Source organism: Macaca mulatta, chromosome 7 (genome assembly GCF_049350105.2).
Source record: "Macaca mulatta isolate MMU2019108-1 chromosome 7, T2T-MMU8v2.0, whole genome shotgun sequence".
NCBI classification, from domain to species: Eukaryota; Metazoa; Chordata; class Mammalia; order Primates; family Cercopithecidae; genus Macaca; species Macaca mulatta.
Window position 1 is genome coordinate 140,723,661 of NC_133412.1, and position 27,327 is coordinate 140,750,987.

The following is a 27,327-nucleotide window of genomic DNA, read 5'->3' on the forward strand; positions in this document are numbered from 1 at the left end:
ACACCTCTGACTCTGGTGTGCTATTGCCATGGTTACCCAGCCTGCTCGAGCCACCCCATTCTGGAGCCAGGTTAGCCGTGGGTTCCCTTTCCTTCCAGTAGAGGAGGCCGAGGGAGTGGTTAATGACTTGAGATTCACATCTTGCCCTGCTCTGCTCATCATTTTCCCTTGCTGTCTTTCTTGGCCTGCTGGAGAAGCCACAAAGGCGATTCAGATCAATTTGAAAATTGATACTGTTCTGAGAGGCCACATAAATGGATATGAAAATGTGATTCTTCCTTGGACTTTTTCATTCTTGCTAAACCTGTTTCTCAGTTATCCTATCAGAAAAGTGGGAGTATCTATCCACAAAAGAGCATTGTAGGAATTATCATTATGAATTCATGGCATCAATATTAGAATACAAGGTTTTTCTTTACTCCCTATCTGCTTCTTTATGCCAGAAGGGCTTTGAGTGTATTAATACAAGAAGAAATAGGCCAGGAGTGTTGGCTCATGCCTGTAATCCCAGCACTTTGGGAGGCTGAGGCAGGCAGATCACCTGAGGTCGGGAGTTTGAGACCAGCCTGACCAACATGGAGAAACCTCGTCTCTACTAAAAATACAAAATTAGTCAGGCGTGGTGGCGCACGCCTGTAATCCCAGCTACTCGGGAGGCTGAGGCAGGAGAATCGCTTGAAACCGGGAGGCAGAGGTTGTGGTGAGCAGAGATTGTACCATTGCACTCCAACTTGGGCGACAAGAGCAAAACTGCACCTCAAAAAAAAAAAAAGAGAGAAGAAATAATGTGACAAAACATTATTCTGTTTGTAGCTTAAAAATTTCTAAATGAAGCAGCATTTACCAAGTCCAGTTCCAGTGCAACCATGTGTACTTTCGCTGTATCCCAATTGCTCACCAGTTTTACCAACCAAGGTTTTGGAGTATAACTCAGTTTTTGATCTACCTACCAAAAATTTGTAGTTCAGAAATTTTTCTGAGTGGATAAATGGTTCCATTTACTCCTCTTAAGCAAGAGAACAATGGATGTTGCTCCTCCCACCTCAGATGGATTATACAGAGGCAGCAGTTCAGCTTAAGTACCAGTTTCACAACATATGGGTAGCCCAGAAAAACATATCCTAAAATATCTCATACTTTGTGACAAGGCCAGGTACCATAAAAGGAGAATACAAGGATGAGTTGGAAGTGTGTTGAAGTTTGCATAAAATCATCATGGAATGGGTCTTAGCAGGTCTCTGTGCTCACAAATCTGATTTGTTTTGGGAGAAGATGCCTTCTAGGGCTTTTATTCTGTGGGGTGTGTGTGTGTGTGTGTGTGTAAAAGAGAGATTTTTAATTTTTTTTTTTTTTTTTTTTTTTTTTTTGAGACGGAGTCTGACTTTGTCACCCAGGCTGGAGTGCAATGGTGTGATCTCAGCTCACTGCAACCTCCACCTCCCAGGTCCAGGAGACTCTCCTGCCTCAGCCTCCCGAGTAGCTGGGATTACAGGCACGCGCCACCACACCCCGCTAATGTTTGTATTTTTAGTAGAGACGGGGTTTCACCATGTTGGCCAGGCTGGTCTTGAACTCCTGACCTCAAGTGGTTCACCTGCCTCAGCCTCCCAAAGTGCTGGGATTACAGGTGTGAGCCACTGTGCCCGACCTTAAATTATTTTTCTAACCCCCTATTTTTTATATAAGGCTGCCCTCCTGCTCGTCATAGTATTTCTCAGGAACCATGGTATGGATGAGTTCTGTAGTGCTGGTGAACCGTTTGCGAGGAGGTGCTGATGGGGTTATGGCTCCAGGCTACATCCCTAAAGGAGTCAGCTTTGTTTTGCATTCTGTGGCCAGGCTACTGTTTCTTACAATGTGGTCTGTGGACCACCTCCTTCATCCACAAGCACTTTCTTTACAAGCACTTTCTAGAGCTATGTCTCTGACTTGCTAAAGAAAAGCTCTGTGAGCAGAGCCCAGGAATCTGCATGGTGATAAAGCCCACGTGTAATTCTTATGCCCTTGAAAGTCTCTCCTGCAACTAACCTCTGCCATGGCCTTACCTCGGACCCCATTCAGCTGTCTTTCCAGTGGATCCCTGGAGCCCCATGTGGCCCAGAGAGGTTCTGGGGTTGTGGGGTATAGTGGAGCCCACAGACAAGACTTGGAGCCCTTTCTCTTCCCAGCCCCACATTCATGTATTTTATGTATTTGGGAATAAGCATATGATTTTAATTGATCTGTTGCTAAAAAAAAAAAAAAAAAAAAAAAACCCTTGTCTTTATATTTTTTATTTTTTGAGACAAAGTCTCACTCTGTTGTCCAGGCTGGAGTGCAGTGGCGCCATCTCGGCTCACTGCTACCTCTGCCCCTGAGGCTCAAGCAATCCTCCCACCTTAGCCTCCCGAGTAGGTGGGACCACAGGTGAACACCACCATGCCTGGCCGATTTTTGTGTTTTTAGTAGAGACAGGGTTTCAACATGTTGTCCAGGCTGGTCTCGAAGTCCTGAGCTCAAGTGATCCACCCTCCTCGGCCTCCTAAAGTACTTGGATTACAGACGTGCGTCACCGCACCCAGCCAAAACAATTGTCTTTGATAACAACAGAGTTAGAACAATTTAATGGCTAAACGGGGGTTTGCAAATTCAAATGTTTGCAGTTAATTTAGATAGATGAGACAATGAAGAGAGCGAAAGGTTCTGGGAAAACGTGAGGGGAAGGGCTGAAGCCACTTACTGCTATAGAAAATAGAAAATATAATGCTAGTGTGGCCAGATCTTTTGATTTTTTAAGAGAAGGTGGAAATCAAGATGTATATGGAATCTGGATTTTTATGTGACATGTGAGATTTGGATGTGAGAGGCAGTGTAGTATAGTGGCTGACAGCACAGACTCTGGAGCCAGTCTGCTTGCGTTTGAATTCTGGCTTTGAATCTTAGTAGCTGTGTGACCTTAGGCAAGTTACCTTACCTCTCTGTTTTAGCTTCCTGATCCACACAATAGGGATACTAATAGTACCCGCCTTCTGGGGTTGTTATGAAATATAAATGAGTTAATGCATGTACAGTGCTTATGACAGTGGCCCTGTTTAGCTACATAAGTGTAGCCTAAATGTCCTACATGTATATACACACAGCCCTACACAGACCAGGTGGCCCTGTTTAGCTATATACATATATGCCCACAGCACAGTGTAGGTCTTATAGGACACTCTTTAAATTAATAGTGGGCAACCTCTGGCTTAAACCCATTCTTTCTGTAGGTGAACCGTAAGTAGTCCAATCATATAATCTATCACCTAAATCTATCACTCTGGAGAGAAAGTGAAAGGGGGCTCTATTACTAGTCATGCTGAGACAACAGGCGAGCATCACACTGTCCTGGCCAAACTGGTCTCCTTGCTCCTAAGTGCCATCTTTGTACAGGCAAAAACCAACAAGTAGCTTTTACCAATAAACTTCCGAATGCCAGGCCATGTACATGTGCTTTACGTGGGGCGGTGTGTGGAATCTTCACAGCGATCCTAGGAGGTGTCATTATTCATATTATTATTATTTTTTTTACTGATGAGGAAACTGAGGCACAGAGAGGTTAAGGAATTTTCTAAAGCCACACTGTGGTGGAGTCAGTCAAGTTCCAGAGCCTTACCTCTTAGGTGTGCTGTTCTCTCCCATGGGTGCAAAGCAGCGGTAATAATGTTGAACCTCTCATGCCTGTAATCCCAGCACTTGGGGAGGCTGAGGCAGGCGAATCACATGAGGCCAGGAGTTCGAGACCAGCCTGACCAGCATGGAGAAACCCCATCTCTACTAAAAATACAAAAATTAGCCAGGCGTGGTAGTGCACGTCTGTAATCCCAGCTACTTGGGAGGCTGAGGCACGAGAATCGCTTGAACCTGGGAAGTAGAGATTACAGTGAGCTGAGATCGGCCACTCCAGCCGATCAGGGTTCAGAATGTTGAACCCTTTTCTCAAAGGGATCATTGAGACCCAGGATGGTGTGGCTCTTGGCTCAGGCCACTGCTTGGCACGGCAGGACTGTGCTGGGAGTGCAGGAGAGTCCCAGGTGCTCCTGCCACAGTGGGCTGATATTTCACAGCACCTCACAGCGTGTGACAAGGAACTGCACACTTGGGGGTTAAATGCCAGATTGGTGCCAAGTGCACTTCATCAGGTTGCTGCAGCCAGTTCTAGGGCAGCTTATGAGTCTTATGTGCAGCTGGTGAAAGTAGATCCCTGTCAGCCACCTAAACCTGACACCTCCTTGGCTGGTGCGTTACCCCAGACCCACACACTGAAAGGACAGCTTAGGACATGGTCCTAGAGAACCCTGGAACAGCCAAATAAGGGTGCCCACCTATAGCACCAGCTTGGCAGAGCTCCAGGTGTGGCCCTTTAAGCAAGGGTGAAGAAGAAAGATCTGCCCTCGTGAAAAGTATTGATGCTGGAGCTAAAGTGTTCAGACAATAGTTTCAGAGAAAAAAGAATACTCCAACATAAAAGTGAATATGAAATGCTTTGACTGTCAAGTGTCCTTGCCAGGACACAAGGACTGGGAGGGTCGGTAGTAATGAGGACCACCTGGCAGTGACAGAGGGTGACCCAGGGCTGGGGGGATACCCCAAGGGAGACCCCAGGCTCTGAAACGTACCTTGCCATTCCATCTACTTCAGTAATAGCATGCGCATGGGATAGATAATAAAATCTGGAGGGGAAAAATGCTCGCTGTGTTGTCAATAACAGAGCGATTTCTGGTTCTGACCAATGTCACTGACTTATCACTCTTGACCCAAATGGAAATGCCTCCATGGGAGGTAAGACCCAAGTTTATCCTTTACTCCACCTTGGTCTCCATTTGCAAAAGAGCAAGACAAATTTTTCCATCAGATGAAGTTAGAAAATATCAGCCAATCGTTGCAGAATGTCACAAATATGAATTATCATTTTCAATGGAAAGCCTATGCCTTCTTCTAAGCTACAGAGCAGACTAGTTAGGTCTTAATAGTCCTGCTGAAGTTCAACCTAGGAAACTTATTGAGGGTCCAGGGCCTTCCCATTCAGTATTTCATTTTATTCTTGAAAAAGAAAATGCTCCTAATCACTGCATTCACTAGATTATTTCTGGTAAAAAAAAAAAAAAAAAAAAACACCCAAAAACTCAACTCTGGCTAGCTTAAGCAAATGGGATTTATTAGAAGGATCCTGGGGCAGCTCACAAAACCAAAGGAACTATCCAGCAACCATGACTTGGTGAGGTTTGTGCCCCTTCTCCAGGGCAGCTCCCTGGTTCCAGCCTCTGATCTCTTGATTCCAGATTCCTGGAGAGAGAGAACCTGGCTGGCCCAGTTAGGTCTGGTGTCGAAGAGGGAAGGGTTATGCAGTACCAACACTGGGAGCCACCACTATGTATCAACCAACCCCCCACCACCAAGTAGAATTCCTTTTGCACTGGACAACCACCGCTATAACCATAATATTGATTTATGCTGTGCTGTTATCTGCCCCATGGCTGCATGGCAACTGTGTGAAGGTCAAGGAACTCCTCTGGGACAAGCCTGAGGACTGTTTGACTTAGGACAGTCCATCTGGCTCACATCGATGCCCGAAACTGACCAGAACCAACCCACTCACTCAGCTTCCATCGAGAGGTTTGAGTAGTGTTACCCCAAGAGAGGAAGGAAAGAAGGGGTGTGGGCATCCTTGGCTTGAACACGTGAATGCCTGTCAGAGCGGGCCCTATCCATGGGAGCACTGGGGCATTTTTGTCCCATGGGTTTAAGTCTTGAGTTTTACTTGGGATCTTCAGATGAGCATAACTCTAACTCTCTGGTGTCCAAGGGAATGTGCCCTGAAAGCATCAGTGTCTCCCCAGTCCCAGGAAGGAGGAAACAATGGATGAGGGAAGGCCACCCTGAGCAAAGAGGTCCCCCTGGTTCCCAAACATGAACTCCTGTTCCCATGTAACTTTTCTCTCACTGTCTAGCAGCAGGCTGAGGGATCCCGCTCATCCACCTTTTAATTAAGGAAAGCAGAATTTCAGCTGAGAGACTGGAAAAGAGAGAAGGATTGATCAGTTCACTGGTAAATATCAGCTAGGGTCCAGGCTGAGGGGAGAAGGTTGAATAGCCAGAGAAGAGGCCAAATCCTTAGAGAGGAGGTTGGGCTGGAGCTTGGGAAGTGAGGAGCACTGGGCCTGTCCAGCCTCGTGGAAGGCGCAGCTGGGATGCAACGCCTCTGGGACATGTATGAAGCATATGTGTTACTCTGGGGCAAGGCAGGCTGGGGAAGGAAGTAGCGGTCCCAGCTAGGCTGTGGCACATGGTGTTAGACATGAGAGCGGGATGCATGAATTTGCTCTGCTTCTGTGGGTCCTCCATGTGATGGTGTACAGTTGGGCAACAGACAGTGGTGCCCTGGCAGGGGGCGAATGGGAGCTGACATCCAACGCACACTTCACTTACCAAGCCATGAGCTTGAGAAGCTGCAAAGAGATGCCGTGTAGGCTGTGGGCTCGTGCGCGGCTCTTTAGTCTTTAGCTTAGATCTGGTACCTGAAGAGCCTCCACGTACAAGAACTTCGGTCCCCTTGCTTGGCCCACTTGGTGTAATTTCCAGAATTTCCATGCTCCTCGGGCCTGAGTGACACACCTCTACTGGCAGCAAGACAGAATTTTTATGTTTTTAAATTTTTTTTTTTTTTTGAGACAGGACCTTACTCTGTCGCCCAGGCTGGAGTGCAATGGTGCCATGTCAGCTCACTACAGCCTCAACCTCCCGGGCTCAAGTGATCTGCCTGCCTCAGCCTCCTGAGTAGCTGGGACTACAGGTGCATGACACCACGCCCAGCTAATTAGAGAAGAAAAATTTTAGTAGAGACGAGGTCTTGCTATGTTGCCTAGGCTGGTCTCAAACTCCGGGGCTCAAGTGATCTTCCCGCCTTAGGCCCCCAAATTGCTGGGATTACAGGCGTGAGCCACTGTGCCCAGCTCACAAGATAGAATTTTGAAAAATGTATCTTGAGCCTCTCTTTCTCTTTCTAGTTCTTTAAGATTAAAGAAATCAAATAAGGTGATAGTCCTGAAGCCCTTACAGGCAGAGGTGTCCTCAGCTGTGGGTGAGGAGGTATTCGTCCCCAGCCAGAGATATTCTGAGTGGGGAGAAACGTTCTCTATTGATGACACAGGGTGGGCCCTATGGGAGCAGCAGCATGGCCCTGCCTTCGACCCAATGCTGAGAGGAAAGGGGCCTCGGGAAGGGGAGACTGAAGCCAGGACAGGGCGGGATGCTCAGAAAGAATGACAGTGGAGCTGCTGCCCTCCTCGGACACCCTCCATCAGGACAAAAGAGCTGGGCCTCCACTCCCTCAGCAGAGGGGACAGCAGCCACGGGCTCTTCACCTGCCCCATGAACTCAGGATTAGGGAGCTGAGAGTTGCCTTGAAAATCTTTACCCTGACACTCTTGAGCCACTTGAGATGGGCACTTGAAGCCTGACCTGTGTGCAGTGTGTGCACAATTCTCTAAAGTGGCCTTGATGCCATGTTCATAGTAGGGACATGGCACCTACATCTCCCCTTTCTCTCTGGCCGAGCAGATGCAGGAGCTGGAGCAGAGGCTGCTGGAGGCAGAGCAGAGAGCAGAGAATGCCGAGACCCAGGTAACCAGGGGAGGGGATTGGCGGCATCAGTATGCAGGGGATTGACTGTCAGCCCTTCCAGGCCCTTCCCATGGACACAGGTGGACACACACATCACCAGCAGTGCTGTGTTATACCTGAACAAATGAGTGTGCATGGAGCTTTCTGTGGGAATAGAGTCTTTGGGTAAAGATCCATATAGCAACTGGGTATAGTATTGCAAATAGGCTGGACTATGCTATGGTAACAAACTAAGTCTGAAGTCTCAGTGGTTTATCACATTTAGTTCTCACTCATGGAACTTGTCCATTGAGGGTTAGCCAGTGATTCCGCTTCCACAGTCACTCAGGAATCCAGGTTAAAGGAAGCTTGCCTATCTTACAGCTGGACCATTTGGAATACACAGCCTTCTTGGTTGCCATGGCAAAGAAAGAAAGCTGGATGTCTGTGCACTAGCTTTTACTTATTTTTAAAATTTATGTATTTTTATTTTTTATTAGAGATGGGATCTTGCTCTGTTGCCCAGGCTGGTCTCAAACTGCTGGGCTCAAGCTATCCACCCACCTCAGCCTCCCAAAGTGCTGGGATTACAGGCATGAGCCATGCAACTGACCTTATTTATTTATTTATTTATTTATAGAGACAGGGTCTCACTAGTTGCCCAGGCTGGTCTGAACTCCTGGGTTCAAGCAATCCTCCTGCATCAACCTCCCAAAGTGCTGGGATTACAGGTGTGAGCCACCACACTCACCCTGCACCAGCTTTTAAATACTTCAGCCCAGCCAGGTGCGGCAGTATGCACCTATGGTCCCAGCTACTTGGGAGGCTGAGGCTAGAGGATCCCTTGAGCTCAGGAGTTTGAATCTAGCCTGGGCAATATAGCAAGATCCTGTCTGTTTTTAAAAATTTTTTAAATAAATAAATATATACATACATACATACTTGAGTCCAGAAATGATGCACCATTTCCACTTGGACCCCATTGGTTGGATCAATGACATGGCTCCATCTAGCTGCAGGTGGGTTGAGAAATATGAGGCAGCACATGGCTGTCCAGTGAACAGTAAATATCTCTACCATGGTGGGGTTGGGACAGTTGCTCTCCTAGGCTGTTTGTCCTGCTCGATTCATTTCTACTGGGATCCACAGAGGTCAATGGCACAAGACCAGTGCTTTTTCCACTTACCATCTCCTCTGCCCTCCTCGTACCCATCTCTCCATTACTATGACCTAGAGTAGCCAAAATGAGTTTCTTCTTTGTTAGTCCTTCTTTTGCTCAGATTGGAGCTTTATAAACGATAATTGGATTAATTGGCTCAGACTGCCCTGGGTAAGGGCTGTGCCTGGGAGTCACAGCCTGGGGCATCAGAGGGTGTCCCATCCCACGTTACTGGCCACTGCACACCCCGTGTGAATGATGGGAGATACTATGAGATCATTGTACTTTTCAGGTGGGTGTCATGGAAGAGAAAGTAAAACTGTCCAATCTGAAGAATGTGGACTCTGCGGGGAGCCTGCACCGGAAATACCAAGAATTGCTGAAAGCCATAAAGGGCAAAGATGAGCTCATCAGCCAGCTGGAGGCTCAGCTGGAGAAGCAGGTAAGGGCTCATGCGCAAGGGAGCACCATGCCTTCTTCGACATCTGTCCCGCTGGCCCCCAGCTTCCTGAGCTGGTCTGCTCAAGCCCTCGAGTGCTGGGGAACTCGCTTCCTCCTAAGCCTGTTCTTTTATGTGGAAATTTCATTATAGGAAGGGCTGTTCCTCCCACATCTGCTCATTAGAAGCCAAGCAGGGGATAGAGTAGAACAAGGAGCTTGGAGGCAGACTGACCTGGGTGTGAAGCCCACCTGTAGCACCTGCTGCTTCTGACAGTGGGCAAAGCTTTTAAGCCACTGATTCTTATTTTACACATTTATAAAAGAAGGTGGAAACACCTCATAGGGCTGTTGGGAGAAGCATCCTGTGTGACCTGTGCCTAGCGTCAGGCACGTGGTCAGTACTTGGTAAGGAGAGCTTTTCTTTCTCCATTCTGGCCTTGTCGTGTCCTGCCAAGATGAGACACTTGATACTTGGCTGTAGTATGATCAGAGCTGCGCAGAACTGGATGGTCAGTCATGGCCAGCTGGTTGCCCAAAGTTTCTCAATGAAGCTGAAGAGGCAGAGACCAAAGTTGCTGCCTCCTCAGAAAACCAGGGTCTTCCCTCCTGAGCACATGGGAGCCCAGGAGAGGCCACGGCCCAGCATTTCAGCTCCACTCGGCACCTTTGCTCCTGAGAGGACTTCTGGAACATCCTCCTGCCAGTTCCTGTGTCCTGCCTTCTCCCCTTCACAATCTCACCAACTCCATCCCAGTTCTGTCCCTTTCCTCTGCCACTGACCTCACCTACCCAGCTTTCCCCTTGTGCCAGAGTGCCATCATTTCCAACTAAACACCCCGCAGTCTGGACAGATGACTTTTAATTTCCTACACATGCCTTCTCCATGTGGGATCCTGATGGTGCCTTCCAACCATCATGGGCAGATTCATGTTTACCCATCAGCATTCATCGAATAGGCCCTCAATGGAGGTGACTTTGTATGCTGTGGGGTACCATGTGTTCCTGAAAAATGATGGAAAAATAGAATTTTGACACATGGAATCTCTGACCAATTCTTCTGTTGATTTTAGACATACCTTCTCTTCTGAGTAGCTCATAGTTAGAAGCGGCAGCATCCTGGGGGTTAGTGGACAAAATGACTCTTGCTAAAGCTCCTTAGGTCAGAAAAAAAGTCATTTTACAATCGGAATCAGTAGGTCAAGATCATAAAAGAAAGGGCACTGTTTTGTGAGTCAAGAGACCTGGTTTTAGTCCCAGCTGTGCCATGAATGGACAGAGGCAAATCATTTGTTGCCATAGCCTTAGTTGCCACAGAACTACAAAGACAGTATCAAACCAGGTCAGGGTCGGCCAACTTTTTCTGTAAAGGTCCAGGTAGTAACTATTTTAGGCTTTGTGGGCCACAGGTCTCTGTTGCAACTGGTCAAAGCTGCTGTTGTAACATGAAAGCAGCCACAGATAATACATAAATGAATGAGCATAGCTGTACTACAGTGCAACTTTATTGACAAAAACAGGTCTGGTTGGGGGCAAGCAGATGGAGGACTGGATTTGGCCTGAAAGCCATTGTTTGCCACACCTTAAACTAGATGACCTTTAAGGTCCTTCCAGCTCTGAAATACTGAGAGTCTGACGTCTGACGCTGGGATTACAGGCGTGAGCCACCGTGCCCGGCCAGGCTGCTCCTCTTTAGATACAAACCTTTTCAATCATCTCCTCTTTTGACTATTTTGATGGAAATACCTCAGCGATCTGCAATTTCGCCTTATGTTTAAACTATAAACGTAATACATACATGCTTATAGTAAAAAATACAAAAGTGGCCAGAGGACTATAAAACAACAAGTCACCTCTCTCTCCCTCCCCAATCCTTGATTTCCACTCCTCACTGTTAATGTTGCTTGCATATGGAAGCACAGCATTCTTCCATGGCAAGGATGTGCCGTGTTTATTCAGCCAACCCCTTAGTGGTGAACACTTCGACTATTTCCAGTTTCGAGTTTTTAAATTTTGTGTTACCTTATCAAATAATATTGCAACAAACGATTTCTGCTCACTGGCTTTGCAAGGTCAGTGGCACGCACACTTGACGTTTCTTGGAGTCTCCCACCTCCAGTCAGTCAGTCTCCTGGTGACTGTTGGGATTAACAGAAGGCCCTCTCTTTCTTGCAGAAGCAGATGAGAGCAGAGGAAGCAAAAACTGTTCAAGAAAAAGCTGCAAAGATCAAGGAATGGGTGACACTCAAGTTGGCAGAGGTGGGTTGGAAACTCATCTTGGCGGCCTTCCCTGACCCCCGGAGTTTCCTGCCCCCTTCTGTCTGGGGTGCCTCGGCTGACCTTTGTTCTGTCCAGCACTTGTTCTGCATTCAGCCTCCATGCTGAGACACCGTGGTTCACTTCCCCTTTCCTTTTGTCTTGGTTGGGTCTCCCTGGAGCTCCTGACTAGCTTGGTGCTGGATTTAAGTTTGGGAGAAGGAATGTGTCTCACTTCTAAAAAGCCCCCTCAGTTTCTTTCTAGGAAGCCCACACAGGCCATCATCCACTCGCTTCACTGTCTCTTTTATTATTTATTATTATTACTTATTTATTTATGAGACAGAGTCTCGCTGTCTCGCCCAGGCTGGAGTGTAGTGGTGCAATCTCGGCTCACCGCAACCTCCGCCTCCTGGGTTCAAGGGACTCTTGTGCCTCCCTCAGCCTCCCTGAGTATCTGGGGTTACAGGCACGCGCTACCACGCCCAGCTAATTTTTGTATTTTTAGTAGAGACAAGTTTCACCGTGTTGGCCAGGCTGGTCCTGAACTCCTGACATCAGGTGATTCGCCCATCTCGGCCTCCCAAAATGCTGGGGTTACAGGCGTGAACCATCGCACTGTACTACTTTCTCTTTCATCCTCTTAGTTCTTTTTAACTATTTGTATGTGTGTGGTAAAATATACATAAAATGTACCATTTAAGTGTACAATTCAGTGACATTAAGCACATTCACAGTGTTGTGCAGCCATCACTGCTATCTATGTCTAAAACTTTTTCATCACCCCAAACAGAAACTCTGTACCTGCTAAACACTAACTTCCCATTCTCTCTTCCCCCAGCCCCTGGTAACCTCTATTCCACCTTCCTTTTCTATCTTCCATTTTTGTAGTTTATCACATGCTGTACCTTTGTTTAGGAAACTCAGGACTTGAAGCTACAGTGCTATAGCAAACAAACAGAAAACAACCTCCTTCTAAATAAAAGGAGTGGGAATTGCAGTTTGGAAAAGGTTGAACATGCTTTTTTTTAATTTTTTGAGACGGAGTCTCGCTCTTGTTGCCCAGGCTGGAGTGCAATGGCGCAATATCGGCTCACTGCAACCTCTGCCTCCTAGGTTCAAGCAATTCTCCTGCCTCAGCCTCCTGAGTAGCTGGGATTACAGCTGGGATTACTAGCCACCATGCCTGGCTAATTTTTGTACTTTTAGTTGAGACGGGTTTCATTATGTTGGCCAGGCTGGTCTTGAACTCCTGACCTCAGGTGATCCACCCACCTCAGCCTCCCAAAGTGCTGGGATTACAGGCGTGAGCCATCACGCCTGGCTGACGAACATACATCTTTTCCTCTGTGCTCCCCACACAAGTAGTTCACACCTGCAGGAGGGTATCGGCTCATTTTGCCTTCTATCCCCTTCTTTGGATGCATATCTCAGGTCACCTGCTAGGCTGCAAGTTCTTGGGGACAGAACTGATGCCTGGCTTACCTGCATATTCTCACAGTCCCAACCCTTGCTAAAAGATACTCAATAGAAGTGTGTTGGACTTAATTTAAAAGAAAATGCAGGCTGGGGGTGGTGACCCATACCTATAGTCCCAGCAGCACTGTGGGAGGCCTAGGCAGGTGGATTGCTTGATGCTAGGAGTTTGAGACCAGCCTGGCCAACATGGCAAAACCCTGTCTCTACAAAAAATACAAAAATTAGCTGGGCATAGTGGCATGCACCTGTAGTCTCAGCTACTCGGGAGGCTGAGGTGGGAGGCTAAGGTAGGAGGATGGCTTGAGCCCTGGAAGCAGAGGTTGCAGTGAGCCAAGATTGCACCACTGCACTCCAGCCTAGGTGATAGAGCCAGATCTTGTCTCAAAAAAGAAAAGAAAAGAGCACTTTGGGAGGCTGAGGTGGGCAGATCGTTTGAGTCCAGGAGTTTGAGACCAGCCTGGGCAACATAGCGAGAGCTTGTCTGTACAAAAAATAAACGAAATTGGCTGGGCCTGGTGGTGTGCGTCTATGGTTCCAGCTACTCAGGAGGCTGAGGTGAGAGGATCACTTGGGCCTGGGAGGTCAAGGCTGCAGTGAGCCAAGACTGCTCCACTGCACTTCAGTCTGGCCAACAGAACGAGACCCTTTACAAAAAAAAAAAAAAAAAGAATTGAAAAAGTACATCTAAACCTGTAGGCTGGGTGTCCTAAATCTTCATTTTTCTTTTTGCTCAGCTTGAGATGGAGAATCAGCATCTGAAAAGCCATAATCAGCACCTGGTGGAGCAGGTGGGAGCCCTTCAAGATGCACTAGAAGGTAGGCAGGCCAGGGTGTGCAGGTGTGCGGTAGGTGTGTGTGGTGGATGTGGGGCTGAACTACGGGAGCTCTCAATGTGACTGTTTTTACCCCAACCACAGCTATTCAGATAGCTCCTTCGCGGAAGCTGCTGGTGCCCCCCCACGGAGCTGCAGAGCAGGATTCGGTCCCTTCAGAGCCGGGAATCCAGCCCACGGGCCAGAACAGTGGCTCCCAGGCCGAGGGTCTGAAGGCAGCTGTGCTTGCACCTTCCCCAGGTGCCCTGCAGAGCAAGGACTCTGTTTCTGAAGCAGCAAGTCCCTCGGAGGATTCTAGTTCCAGCACGGTCCATTCTGGGGAAATGGTAGAGGCCAAGCCCCTTCAACCTCATCTGGGAAGAGAGGGCCCTCCCCACCAGCCATGCATGAAGCTTCGTACCTTCAGATGTGGTTCAGCTTCCTGGGGTGAGGGTCTGGTTACTGCCCAGAGAGGGATGCTCCCTGGGACAAAGACCTCTGCCAGGGAAGGTGGCCCTGGCAGCAGTCTGACCCTACCAAAGATGCGGGCTCCTGGCACCCCACGGGACAGCATCCAGTTGACCAAAAGGCACCACAGCCAGCCCCAGGTGGGCCATGGGCACTTTGACCGTGTGGTGAGCATTGAGATTGGGGCCTTCTCAGCCCTCCACCCCTCTGGCCTTCCTGAGCTGGAGTCCCGAGCTAGGTACCGGGAGGAACCAGAGAAGATGGAGATGGAGGAGCCACCCCCAGCAGGGAAGAATGAGGAAAGAGAGAGCCCGCAGGCCCTTGGAGCTGAGCTGGAGGAAGTGGAGCTGGGTAACAAGCCACCTACACCCCCGCTGCACCAGTTTTCATCCTGGGTAAGAGGCAAGCTCCGGGCTGGGCAGAAGAGCAGAGCTAATGACAAGAACACTGCTGGCTGAGCACAGCCATGCACTGAGCAGGAAAGGAGGCTGCTGGCATCCTCATGGTGGCCGTGGCAGGCAGGTACCATGGAGCCTGTGCAGACCACCCAACCAGTGAGGGTCAGAGCTAGAATTCAGAATGATGTGAATGGCAGTTGACTGTCATTTCCTGAGTGCTCACCGTGCACCATACATCAAGCTGGGTGCCTTGCATACCTTTCCTCATTGAATCTTTGTGAGTCTTTCAGATGGTCTGGTATAATGGTCAAGAGCATAGGCCCCAGAAGCAGACCACTAGGGTTGAACTGTTAACTATGTGACCTTGGGCATGTTACTGAACCTCTGTGCCTCAGCTTCCCTATCTATAAAATGGGGATAATAGTACCTACTTTATAAGGTTGTTATGAAAGTACTTACAGTAGTGGTTCACAGTAGGTGGTAGGTAAATGTTGGCTCCCTTCTCCTTCTCCTTCCCCTTCTCCTTCCCCTTCCCCTTTCCCTTTCCCTTTCCCTTCCCTTCCCTTCCCTTCTTGCCCAGGCTGGAGTGCAATGGCACGATCTTGGCTCACTGCAACCTCTGCCTCCTGGATTCAGGCAATTCTCCTGCCTCAGCCTCCCAAGTAGCTGGAATTACAGGTGTGTGCCACCATGCCCAGCTAATTTTTTTTCTTTTTTTTTCTTTTTGAGACGGAGTCTTGCTCTGTTGCCCAGGCTGGAGTGCAGTGGCACGATCTTGGCTCACTGCAAGCTCTGCCTCCCGGGTTCTCCTGCCTCAGCCTCCCGAGTAGCTGGGACCACAGGTGCCTGCCACCATGCCCAGCCAATTTTTTGTATTTTTAGTAGAGATAGGGTTTCACCATGTTAGCCAGGATGGTCGTGATCTCCTGACCTCGTGATCTGTCCGCCTCAGCCTCCCAAAGTGTACTTTTTATAATTTTAGTAGAGACAGGGTTTCACCATGTTGGCCAGGCTAGTCTCAAACTTCTGACCTCAAGTGATTCACCTGCCTAGGCCTCCCAAAGTGCTGAGATTACAGGCAACTGCACCAGGCCAGCTTCCTTACTTGTAACATTGGATAAAATGTCTTGACGTCTGTCTGGTAGAAATATTTCAGAAGCAATGATCTGGTTGGTGGCCAGGGGTGGGGACACAGATGAAGCATAACTGACCACACCTCATTAATCTTTGCGGAGCTGGGTGATGGGCACATGAGATCATTCTTTTTTTAATTGAGACAGGGTCTTACTCTGTCGCCCAGGCTGGAATGCAGTGGTGGAGTCTTGGCTCACTGCGACCTCTGCCTCCTGGGCTCAAGCAATCCTCCTACTTCAGCCTCCTAAGTAGCTGGGACTACAGGCATGCGGCACCATGTCTGGCTAATTTTTGTATTTTTAGTAGAGACAGGGTTTCACCATGTTGCCCAGGCTGACATTTTTTTTTCTTTTCCTTATTTTTTTTTGAGACAGGGTCTTGCTCTCTTGCCCAGGCTGCAGTGCAATGGTGCAATCACAGCTCACTGCAGCCTCAACTTCCCGGGCTCAAGCAATTCCCCCACCTCAGCCTCCCCAGTAGCTGGGACTACAGGCATGTACCACCATGCCCAGCTATTTTTTAATTTTTTGTGGAGATGGGCTCTCACTGTGTTGCTCTGGCTAGTCTCGAACTCCTAGGCTCAAGTGGTCCTCCCACCTTGACCTCCAAAGTGCTGGGATTACGGGTGTGAGCCACTGGTGTCTGGCTCTGTGTCTGACATTTTCCATGATAAAAAGTTAACATAAAAATGAGACAGGCTATAAAAATGACATTTCACAGGTCACCAGTGAAAATGGCCTGCGGGTATTAAGGGCTTCACACAGAGCCTGTGGGAAGGCTCCTTTCCTTGCAAGGAGTAAGGTGTGGTTTCTCCCTTTTACAGGTCAGGAAACCACTGTTCCCCACAGACTTAGGTACTTGCCCAAGGTCATGTGATAGTTAGTGAGGGAGCCAGGCTTTATTTATTTATTTATTTGAGAGACAGTGTCTTGCTCTGTCACTCAGGCTGGAGTGCAGTGGCACAATCACAGCCCACTGCAGCCTTGTACTCCTGGACTCAAGGGATCTTTCCACCCCAGCCTTCTGAGTAACCGGGACTACAGATGCACGCCACCACACCTGGCTAATTTTTTAAATTTTTCGTAGGGATGGAGTATCCCTATGTTGCCCAGCCTGGTCTCAAACTCCTGGCCTCAAGTGATCCTCCTTCGTCAGCTACGAGAGCCACCTCACCTGGTCTGAGAGCCAGGCTTTAAATGTAGTTCCAGCTGCTCTGAAGCCCAGCTCTCACACTCCAGCTATACTTCCTCTTAAGGGACATTGCCAGATCAAATGTCAGTCTTATTCATGGGCAGACATCCCCTCCACATATGCTGCTGGGGTGTGCAGCAATACCATGGGGGACATCTGAGCGTTGGCTCCTGGCAGCAGGAGGAATGAGGTCACTTGGGAGAGGGGGTAGAATCAGGGTGGACTCACCCCACACCACTGCTCGGGAGACCTGTATTTTCAGCAGTACCTCCCAGGGCCTCCTTTTGAAATGCTGGTTCTAAGCCAGGCACGGTGGCTTATGCCTGTAATCCCAGCACTTTGGGAGGCTGAGGCAGCCAGATCACTTGAGGTTAGGAGTTCGAAACCAGCCTGGCCAACATGGCGAAACCCCATCTCTACTAAAAATACAAAAATTATTTGGGCACGGTGGTGGGCACCTATAGTCCCGGCTACTTGGGAGCCTGAGGCAGGAGAATCGCTTGAACCCAAGAGGCAGAGGTTGCAGTAAGCTGAGACTGCACCACTGCACTCCAGCCTGGGCGATAGAGGAGATTGTCTCAAAAACAAAACAAAACAAAACAAAGAAATGCTGGTTCGGGAGGCGCACAGCCCTAGACTTTTGGGCTATATCCTTGTCAGTGACTGTTGACCAGCTTCTAGTTGTTACAAGGACACCTGGAAGACTGGAGACCCAGTTGAGCCAAGAGTGGGGCACATCAGGAAGACTAGGAGATGGAAGAGCACTGGTCCCCTGGGCTGCTGGCCCTCTTCTTGCTCTGGCGTCCAAACGCAGAGGTTGGGAACGGGGAGCAGTCAGGCAAGGAATGTGCAGCTGCTACCAGAAAGAAGCGTTGCTCCCTTTGCCATTTTGCCAAAATACAGCCATTCACTGTGATAGCTTAAGAGTGGGTCTTGGGCCGGGTGCAGTGCCTCACACCTATAATCCCAGCACTTTGGGAGACAGAAGCAGGTAGATTGCTTGAGCCCAGAAGTTCAAGACAACCTGGGCAACACGGCAAAACTCCATCTCTACCAAAAAAGATATAAAAATTAACTGAGCATGGTGGCACATGCTGATAGTCCCAGCTACTCAGGAGGCTTAAGTGGAAGTTAGGTTTGAGCCCAGGGAGGTGAAGGTTGCCATGAGTCAAGATCTTGCCACTGTGCTACAGCCTGGGTGACAGAGCCAGACCCTGTCTTAAAAAGAAAAAAAAAAAAAAAGAGTGGGTCTTCTCTATCTGAACAGGTTAAGAGTGTGTGTGTGAGACAGAGGGTGGAGGAGGAGAGGAGGAATGGGAAGACGAGGAGTTATTCTCTCCTCTTGTTCTGTATAGAAAGCATATCAGATGACATTCTCCCCAGGAACCTCAGCTGAACTCTGGGATGAAGCATTAAGGGGCAGGGGCAGGTCTTCCCATAGATCCTCCCTGCCCCCAGCTAGGCCCCGAGGACCCAAGAATCAGCCAAAAGAATGTAAGGAGATCTCATCCTGTTTGCTATCCCCTTTGTAACTTGCTCCTGGGGAAAACAAGACACAATGCTAGCTCCTTCCCAGGCCTCTGAGGCGTGATCACTCCTGTTCCAGGGAGGGCTTAAGAAATCACAGTGGCCAAACAGCCCAGCCTCTCTTTCTCCCAGGCAGTAACCATGGGCGGGGGAGGGGGTGGGGGGGTGGGAATGGGGCAGTAACCATCTGGAGGGGGAAAAAAAAAGAAATGTCAGAGGACATTTCTCAATCTGAGGGTGTGAGAAATACTTATGTACCTTAGAGTTTGGAAAGCCCTTTTTTCAGTTAATCCTTAAAACAACCTTGTGAGTTGGGCATTAGATAACCTTTTGTCAAACAGTTCTAGGTTTTGTTTCACCTAAATCCTTCAAACTTCAGTTTCATTTCCTCTGCAAAGTTAGAGGCCTATCCTTGGTTAAATTCCACCACCGCTGTGGGCAGAAATAATCCTTTTTATGCCTAATTTTACTTGGGCCTAGTGTATCTGCCCTACACGAGCACAAAAACTCCCTGCCCTGCTGCAGGGCCCTCCTTGGCCTCCTTCCTCACTGCCTCTCTGTCTCCTGCCTTGCTGCCCCTCCAGTGATCTCAGCGTCTCATGGCAGCACTCATCAGCTCTGCCCTCTCTCCTCCCAGGTGCCCCAGGGCTGCTGCTCTCCTCTGGGATACACCCCAATAGGCACCCACCTCCCTTCCAACACCATCTCCTAGCCCATCTGACCCCACCAGGTGACAGCACATCTAGCTGCCTCCCTGAGCCAGCAGGGCATTCCTCCAAAGGCTGACCAAAGGCTCAGTGGAGCAAACAGATATAGAAGGTGCAGGGAGCCATGTGGGTTGTTTATGAGCAATCGGGGCCATTAGGAAAAGCTCCTTTGGCCTTTGGCCTGTGGCCTACTTCAGACCCAGGATAGGCATTCTCCCAGTGTCTTCTGCATGGGGATGCTGGAGAACTGTTGGGCAAAATAGGCTTTGTAGATTGGCCCTGAAGCCTAGCCATAATACGACATTATTCCTGTAGGGGAAAAATGTGCCCTAAGTTCCCACATACGTTCATCACTGCACTGTTCACAATAGCAAAGACATGGAATCAACCCAAATGCCCATCAATGGTAGACTGGATAAAGAAAATGTGGCATATATACACCATGGAATACAATGCAGCCATAAACAGGAATGAGGTCATGTCCTTTGCAGGGATATGAATGGAGCTGGAAGCCATTATCTTCAGCAAACTCACGTAGGAACAGAAAACCAAACACTGCATGTTCTCACTTACAAGTGGGAGCTGGACGATGAGAACACGTGGACACAGGGAGGGGAACAACACTTAGCGGGGCCTGGCAGGGAAGGGCGGTGGTGGGAGAGTATTAGGGAAAAGAGCTAACGCATGCTGGGATTAATACCTAGGTGATGGGTTCTTAGGTGCAGCTGACCACCATGACACACGCTTACCTATATAAAAACCTGCACATCTTGCACACGTACCCTGGAACTTAAAAAACAAACAAATAATTTTTTAGAAAAAGAAACAATAGAGAATTTTTTTTAAATGTGCCCTAAGTTCCAAACAACTGGCTTACAAAAGAGCCCTTGTCGTGTGGCCCCAGTGGCGGCTTCATTATCAATATCCCTCACTTCTGGCGGTGAGATCTTGAGACCCAACGGTTTCTAAAACAGGTAGGATTCAGAGCAACAGGTTACTGACCCATCTTCTCTTGAACCTCCTTTGCCCCAAAGGTGAAGGGTGGAGGCAAGACAGGGAACTGTTGGGCACTGATTATATTCCAGGTGTTAAATGCTTACATTAAGTATTTCATTGATTCTCACAGCAGCCTGAAAGGTAAGTATTATTACCCCCATTTAGAGCAGAGGAAAATGAGTCTCAGAAATGAAGTAACTTGCTCAAGATTTATTAGCCAGTCACTGCCCCCCGCAGGTCTGCCCACCCCCAAAGCCATGCTTTTTCCTGCACATGCCTGGAGGGGGTGGGGTGGGCATGATGCTGGGCCCTGACCCTCCTAGGACCTCGTGTTTCAGGAGAGCCGGATCTACGCTGTGGCCACATCGGGCATGCGGCTCTCAGACGTGTCTCCCAGAAGTAATACTGCCTGCTGCGGTGAGTTCCACATGTGGGAACTTAGGGCACATTTTTTCCTCTACAGTGAGTCCCCACATGAGGCTTGGAGGCACCAAACACCCAAGGTGGGCAGGGTGGGCAAGCGGGGAGGAGAAGACTCCAGGCAACACCCAGGGCCAATGTTGCCTGGCACCCTGTTCCCCTCCCCAGCAGGTGAAGTTCAGGTGAAATCACAGCAAGGCCCACCTAGGAGGGAAAGGGAAGTCGTACAGGTTCAGCCCATCACAGGGAAGTAGCCAGTCACAGAGCTGGAAGGGATCTGAGGGGGGCCTCCAGCCCAGCCTCCCACCTGCACAGGCTTCCCTTCTGCAGTGCCAGGGCCGTGGGTGGGAGGAGTCCCAAGTGTCCTGATTTACATGGACCCCACTCACTGGCTCCTCTCCAGCCAGCCACCAAATCTCCACAAGGGGGGGCTGTGGGGTGGTCCCATAGCCGCATGATTTGTAACTCACATCTGCAACAGTGGAACACTGTGCAAACGTCATGGAGGAGAAAATGGTTAAAGGGTAAGGCCTTTGGATTCTATTGTGAGGGATCCTTTACCACATGGAGATCATGGTCCCCAAAGTGAGTCAAGGGGAGAAGATGAACAGAGCCCTGGCCCCCCTCTTGACATCTGTCACCGGCTTGCTCCTGGAGGGAATGCCATCTGCCCAGTTCTCTGCTTCTCCCACACCTCTTCCTGGGTTATGCCCTTGAGTAATCTCATTCCTCTCTTCCCTGCTCAGCTTCAAGCCCTCCTGCCCTTGCTTCCCCTGGGTCTTTCTCTGGCCTGGTCTACAAGAATGTCACTGTGCCTGTCTACACAGCACTGAAGGGGGTAAGAAACTGCTGCACAAATAGGGGGTGTCTCATCAGCAAAGGCCCCTGGCCTCACCATCCAATGACCGGAGCGGGGCTCTAGGGCCAGGCTTCTTTATTTTATTTTATTTTATTTTTTATTATTATACTTTAAGTTCTAGGGTACATGTGCATAACATGCAGGTTTGTTACATATGTATACTTGTGCCATGTTGGCGTGCTGCACCCATCAACTCGTCAGCACCCATCAACTTGTCATTTACATCAGGTATAACTCCCAATGCAATCCCTCCCCCTTCCCGCTAGGGCCAGGCTTCTGCACATGGTTACCTTGGCCAGGGAGCTCAGCCCAGCATATGTCATTTTGTTTTATTGTTTATTAGGTTGTTATTATAAAAATTCCACATTGACAAAAATTTGAATCAGTATGAATGTGGACAAGGTAAGAAGGTTAAGCCTATGCCCGCTGTATGGGCCTCCCCATCTTTTCTCATGTCTGCCCCACTCCCCAGGTCCCAGAGGGCAGCAGGGCTCCTTCTAGAATTATTTAGGTATATTCCAACTTATATTCCCGTAACGTCATTACATTTTAAAAACAAAAATCAGATATAATTGCAATATTTTCATACACATTTTTGTCTCTGTTATTGGTTTGTGAATCATAATAGTAATACTTGATAAAATTTTTTATAGAAGAATAAAAAACCAAAAGTGAAATTTCCCCTCACATGGCTTTTCCCTAATTCGTAAGCCCAGAGGAAGCTGTCGTGAATGGTTTAGTGTTTATTCAGTAAGGCCTTTTGATGCATTTATAAATATGCAGCACATTCTCACTGTCTCCTGTGTGCACACAAAAGGTGCTCATATACATGTCATTCTATGCCTTGCTTGTTCACCTAACCACATGAATAACCACGTCAGGTTATCCTTCCCTACCTCCTCTTTTTTTTCCGAGACGGAGTCTGGCTCTGTCACCAGGTGGGAGTGCAGTGGTGCGACCTTGGCTCACTGCAACCTCCACCTCCCGGGTTCAAGCAATTCTCCTGCCTCAGCCTCCCAAGTAGCTGGAACTACGGGCACGCACCACCACGCACAGCTAATTTTTGTATTGTTAGTAGAGACGGGTTTCACCATGTTAGCCAGGATGGTCTTGATCTCTTGACATTGTGATCCACCTGCCTTGGCCTCCCAAAGTGCTGGGATTACAGGCATGAGCCACCGCGCCTTCTATAGGTGTCCAGTACCCTTGGTATCAAAGCACCATAACTATTAATACCTAAAGCTTTCCTCCAATGATAATTTAGGCTGTGTCCCTATTTTTCTCTAATATGAATGTTGCCATGAACATCGCTGTGCACATATGTCTTTGTGAACTTATATCTACATATTTCTGTAGGACAGAGTTCTAGAGGTGGGATTTCTGGGCAAATTATATGCATGTTTTAATTTTTGACAGGTACTGCCAAATTACCTTCTAAAAATGCCTTACACACTAGCGTTTCGTTTTCCTCATCTTCTCCCCATACTCTCACCAACACTTAGTCACTTTAAATGTTTGCCAATGGAGATGCAATCATCGATTGTTGCGACCCTACACATTTTTAAAGCTTGCGTGGCACACTTGGTCTGTGGTGTAGCTTTTGGGCCCCCTAGTGGCAAGGAGTGAGGATTACAGTGGGCAGGCGTTCAGTCGTGATGGGCAGCTGCTTTGGGGACCGCAGAAGATGGTGTGTGGGAAGGGAGGCCTGAGAAACATGGAGGTCATGACACAGGAGTGAGGCCAGGAGGGACCTTACACTGGACAGTTGTCTGTTCAGAGTCTTGACTGGGGGTTGGCCACACCATGGACGCTTGGAGCAGGAGTGCAAGCTGCAGGGTGGGAGAGGACTGTTTTGCAGCCTGAGCTGCAGTGAGGGAGGGGCCTGTCTTGCAGAGAGCCACGCAGATCAGCAACATGCCCTTTATGGACGAGTCCTCTGGGTCCGACGATGACTGCAGCTCTCAGGCGAGTTTCCGAATGTCGGTGCCCTGCTCTGAGTCCAGGAAGACCAGTGGACTAGGCAGCCCCCGGGCCATCAAGAGAGGTACAGAGAAGGGGAGCAGGGGCAGGGTGCAGCAGCAAGGAGTCCCTCACCTCTTCCCATGGGCACTTGAACATGGGGATCCTCACTTGATCTGAGCTCATGACCCCCCCCAGCAGCTCCACCTCCAGCCCCAGAAAGCGGGTCCCGGGTGGGTGGTCAAGGCTCAGCAGCTCCCGGGCTGCATGAGTCAGGGAGGTGTGGGACCCGGGCCTTGACTCCTCCTCCCTCGGCAAGGCGTCTCCATGTCCTCACTGAGCTCGGAGGGTGACTACGCCATCCCCCCAGATGCCTGCTCGCTGGACAGTGACTACTCAGAGCCTGAGCACAAACTGCAGCGCACCTCATCCTACTCCACCGACGGGCTGGGCCTGGGCGGGGTGAGCCGGGAAACGGGCGGGGGCAGGGTGGGAGCAGAATGTCAGCAGAGGCTGCTGGGACCCTCAGCACAAGACACAGGCAGTAGCCGCCTGACGTGAGGGGTCCCTAGAGCTGGGGGATGGGGGCAGGGGGCGTGGGCTGGGGGTGTAGTTATGGAGTCAGACACAGACCCCACGAGGAAGGAAGGAGGGAGCCCAGAGAGCTCCTGGAATACCAGCAATGGCCAGTTACTGAGAGCCTGCTGTGGCCCACCAGGCCCCGTGAGGAGTTTTCCATATATGACTTTGTTTTATCACCTGGAATGCTAATGCAAGCTAACATTTATTGAACTCTTAGAGGGTACCAGGCACTGTGCTCAGTTTCCAGGCATTGTCTCATTTGTCCTCACAATCCTCTTGGGGTCATTAGCCCATTTTATGGATGAGAAGCCTGAGGCTCCAAGCTGTGCCACTACATGCCAGGGCTAGCATCCATCCAGATGTAATTCCCCATCCCTTGCTCACACCTCTCTACTGCCCCATCATCTCCCTGGCTCCATGACCCTCCAGTCCCGCCTGGCTGGTGTGTCCATGGTCGCCCAGACCTGCCTTGCCCTCTCCCTGCTCTGTGCTGCCTGGAATGGTCTTCTTCCTTGTCTCAGTCTTTGAGGGAGTGGCTGACCTGTCCTAACAAGGCAAGCTCAGGGCCGGCTCTCTCCTGAGGCTCTCGCTGGCCAGCCTCTCCCTCTAGCAGCCCCTGCTCTGCTACCTTCTCATAGTGAGGCCTTCCCCAGCTAGCACGGAAGCCCTTCCTTGGCAGGACCACCCATGTTTTATTTAGTCCTCCCTGAACCGTAGCAGGGTATGGTATTCTGAAAATACACTGAGTAGGTACTCAATAATTTTGTATTTCATTGATGACAGAGTAGTGAGGCAGCTGGACCACTCGGACCTGTGTGATGTCTGGGAGCTCTGAGTGATTTCCCCTTTCTTCATCTTCCCCCTACACCCTTCCACCCCTCAGGAGTCACTGGAGAAGTCGGGCTACCTGCTGAAAATGGGGAGCCGGGTGAAGACGTGGAAGAGGCGCTGGTTTGTCCTGAGACAGGGACAGATTATGTACTACAAGTCCCCGGTGAGAATCTCCCTGCCCAGCACTGCAGTCGAAAGGACTCCACGTCACACCCTGGACTATGTCAGATGGGATGGAGGAGGGGGAATGTGGCCCAAGGCCAGAGGGCAAAGGTCTGGCAGGTGGGGAGAGGCAACCTCACTGGACACCTGAAGCTTTGAGCCACACTTGGGGACCTAAGCCTGGCCATGAGTTCTCAGAATGAAATAGGGAGGTTCTCAGAAGGACCCATGTTCCTGATTGAGGTTCCATTTAGCTATAACCAGAATCTAGAGTAAGTCATCCATCATAACACAGCCGGAATGCTGGGAGTCGTGTTTCCCTTTGCTTCTGACCTGGAGGAAGAGCTAAGGGTAAATGAGGTGCTCCAGAAAGGCTCCACATTCAGTGGCTCTCCTCCCCGATACTTTCTGTACAGAGTGATGTCATCCGGAAACCTCAAGGCCAAGTGGATCTGAACTCCCGCTGCCAAATTGTTCGAGGGGAGGGTTCACAGACATTTCAGGTGAGCATGCTCCTAGCTGCTAGTATTTTAGACAGAGAGGTGCTGGGTTTGGATATGGCTATGAGTGAAACAAAGATGGGGCCAAATGAGCATGAATGAAAGACTTTAGATCAACATTTGGATGTGATCCTAACTTTGAGTACAAGAAAGGAAGATGAGATAGAATATGAGAGATGGAGTGAAGGAAGGAGAGACAGGGAGGAAAAGATGAGGAGGAAAAGAAAGGAGGGAGCACTAGGGCAGGCAGAAGGCCGGTCCCTTGGGTTCAGGGACAGGTGCCACCTCGGAGCCAGGTCCCGGTTACTCCATTCTCCCAGCGTGCTGCCCCGCCCCCACATCTTGCCCTCCACAGCTCATCTCTGAGAAGAAAACCTACTACCTGACGGCCGATTCACCCAGCCTGCTGGAGGAGTGGATCCGAGTACTCCAGAACCTGCTGAAGGTGCAGGCCACCGGGCCTCCAGCTCTGCCTCGGGGGGGTACCAAGCCCACCGTGAAGGGCTGGCTGACCAAGGTACAGGGTGGGGCTGATAGGGCAGGAACGTGTGCCTCCTGCGAGTCAGGGGAGTGAGGAGTGGGGTGCCGAGGTTGGTGGGGTCCCCCTTATACGGGGTTCCTTTCTCTGGGAGCCTCCTCACAGTGACTCGCTGGCCAGCCCTCAAACGTGGTCTGGCCACACAACGTGATGGCGAGTGATTCCCTGGAAACAAATCAGGGTCGTCGGAACAACTATTCTCAAGACAGAGAAGGGAAGGGATTATCTTGTATCCATTTTGAGGTCATTAGGGGCTGTCACCCACCCACACCTTGTACCCACCTCAGTGTTAATAATGGGAGGAAGAGACCTGGGTGAGGTAGGTATGGCCCCTCAAAGACTTAAAGCTTAAAGTATCCCAGGCCTACCCGAAAGACATTTTTATTAGGGCTCTTCTGGTTGAAAAGAGCAGAGAAGCAGTTGTTAATCCCAAGAAAATGGAAGTTAACAAGGAAGTACATTAGCTAGACCAGAACATCAGCAGGAACCAAAGCGACTTGCACTCAGCAAGCTCAGGGCTGGCAGGCTCGCTCTGTGCCTCTGCTTCTCGTTCAGTCTGTTTATGTCATTCTCCTCCACCCATGTGCAGCTTCTGTTCCCTCATGATGCATGGTTGCCCAAGGGCTTCAGCCTGCTGTTTTCCCTCCCTCCCTCCCGGCACCCTGACAACTGTGGCCTCTGCCACCTAGCAAGTTCTTCCCATTTTCATATGCCTGGAGGGGACATCTGATTAGCCTGGCTAATCATTTCATGGCAGGTCATAGGTCACTGAATAGCCCATGATGGCTGGGGTGCCACAGGGCGCCATGGCACCCTCGCTGTGAAAGGGGTGGTTCCATTAGTAGGGAGCCCGAATGGCATCTCCATCTCTACCATAGGTCAAATCTGTCTCTCTGTGGCTTCTCTTTGCCAGTCCTGGATTTGTTTCTGGAGTCACCTAGTTCTCTTTGCCAGTGCTGGATTTACTTCTAGAGTCACCTACTTCTCATAATGCCAGTTCATTTCTGTCTTACAGGTAAAGCATGGCCACTCCAAGCTGGTCTGGTGCGCTCTTGTTGGGAAAACCTTCTACTACTATCGGAGCCATGAGGACAAGGTACTTCCTCAGCCTCCTCACAATACCCACTCTCCTGCTTCCCCTGAAGCATATGACCGCCGCTGCATGTCCTGGTGAAAGTCCCTACCCCACATAACCCCATGATAAATACAAAACCAGTTGGCTGGATCCCTCCAGAGTGTGAGATTCTGCCTGTCTGGGTTTCTGGTGCTTCTCCAAGCAAGCCTCATTCTGCTG

The 27,327-nt window shown here is 49.6% G+C and overlaps 2 protein-coding genes and 1 long non-coding RNA gene across 14 annotated transcripts in view; 2 read left to right on the forward strand and 1 right to left on the reverse strand.

The window, feature by feature from the left end:
• Window positions 1-27,327, forward strand: part of PLEKHH1 (pleckstrin homology, MyTH4 and FERM domain containing H1) — a 55,767-nt gene that overhangs the window by 14,452 nt on the left and 13,988 nt on the right. For 3 of the 4 annotated variants that reach the window (XR_013396338.1, XM_077941193.1, XM_015143961.3), the window contains 13 exons: window positions 7,576-7,638; window positions 9,069-9,218; window positions 11,390-11,473; window positions 13,684-13,765; window positions 13,867-14,624; window positions 20,521-20,599; window positions 21,349-21,440; window positions 23,355-23,505; window positions 23,740-23,882; window positions 24,886-24,996; window positions 25,412-25,498; window positions 25,851-26,012; window positions 27,049-27,129. Coding sequence is in view for 3 of the 4 variants with exons in the window: in XM_077941193.1 (XP_077797319.1) it covers window positions 7,576-7,638; window positions 9,069-9,218; window positions 11,390-11,473; window positions 13,684-13,765; window positions 13,867-14,624; window positions 20,521-20,599; window positions 21,349-21,440; window positions 23,355-23,505; window positions 23,740-23,882; window positions 24,886-24,996; window positions 25,412-25,498; window positions 25,851-26,012; window positions 27,049-27,129 (2,043 nt within the window). In the remaining variant the exon portion in view is untranslated. The remainder of the gene's footprint in view (window positions 1-7,575; window positions 7,639-9,068; window positions 9,219-11,389; window positions 11,474-13,683; window positions 13,766-13,866; window positions 14,625-20,520; window positions 20,600-21,348; window positions 21,441-23,354; window positions 23,506-23,739; window positions 23,883-24,885; window positions 24,997-25,411; window positions 25,499-25,850; window positions 26,013-27,048; window positions 27,130-27,327) is intronic. The other variant, XM_077941192.1, reaches the window with a different exon arrangement.
• The window catches only part of PIGH (phosphatidylinositol glycan anchor biosynthesis class H), a 58,858-nt gene that overhangs the window by 6,646 nt on the left and 24,885 nt on the right, over window positions 1-27,327 (reverse strand). For 4 of the 9 annotated variants that reach the window (XM_028852051.2, XM_028852049.2, XM_028852046.2 and 1 more), the window contains exon 4: window positions 19,936-19,975. The exons of 4 other annotated variants lie outside the window; for them this stretch is intronic. In XM_028852051.2, the coding sequence (XP_028707884.2) occupies window positions 19,936-19,975 (40 nt within the window). Of the gene's footprint in view, window positions 1-6,016; window positions 6,633-19,935; window positions 19,976-27,327 lie in introns of those variants that run through there. One more of the 9 variants, XM_077941205.1, reaches the window with a different exon arrangement.
• Window positions 1,347-5,140, forward strand: LOC144330312 (uncharacterized). The gene is made up of 2 exons (XR_013396363.1): window positions 1,347-1,444; window positions 3,844-5,140. It is a non-coding gene; the product is annotated as an uncharacterized LOC144330312 (long non-coding RNA).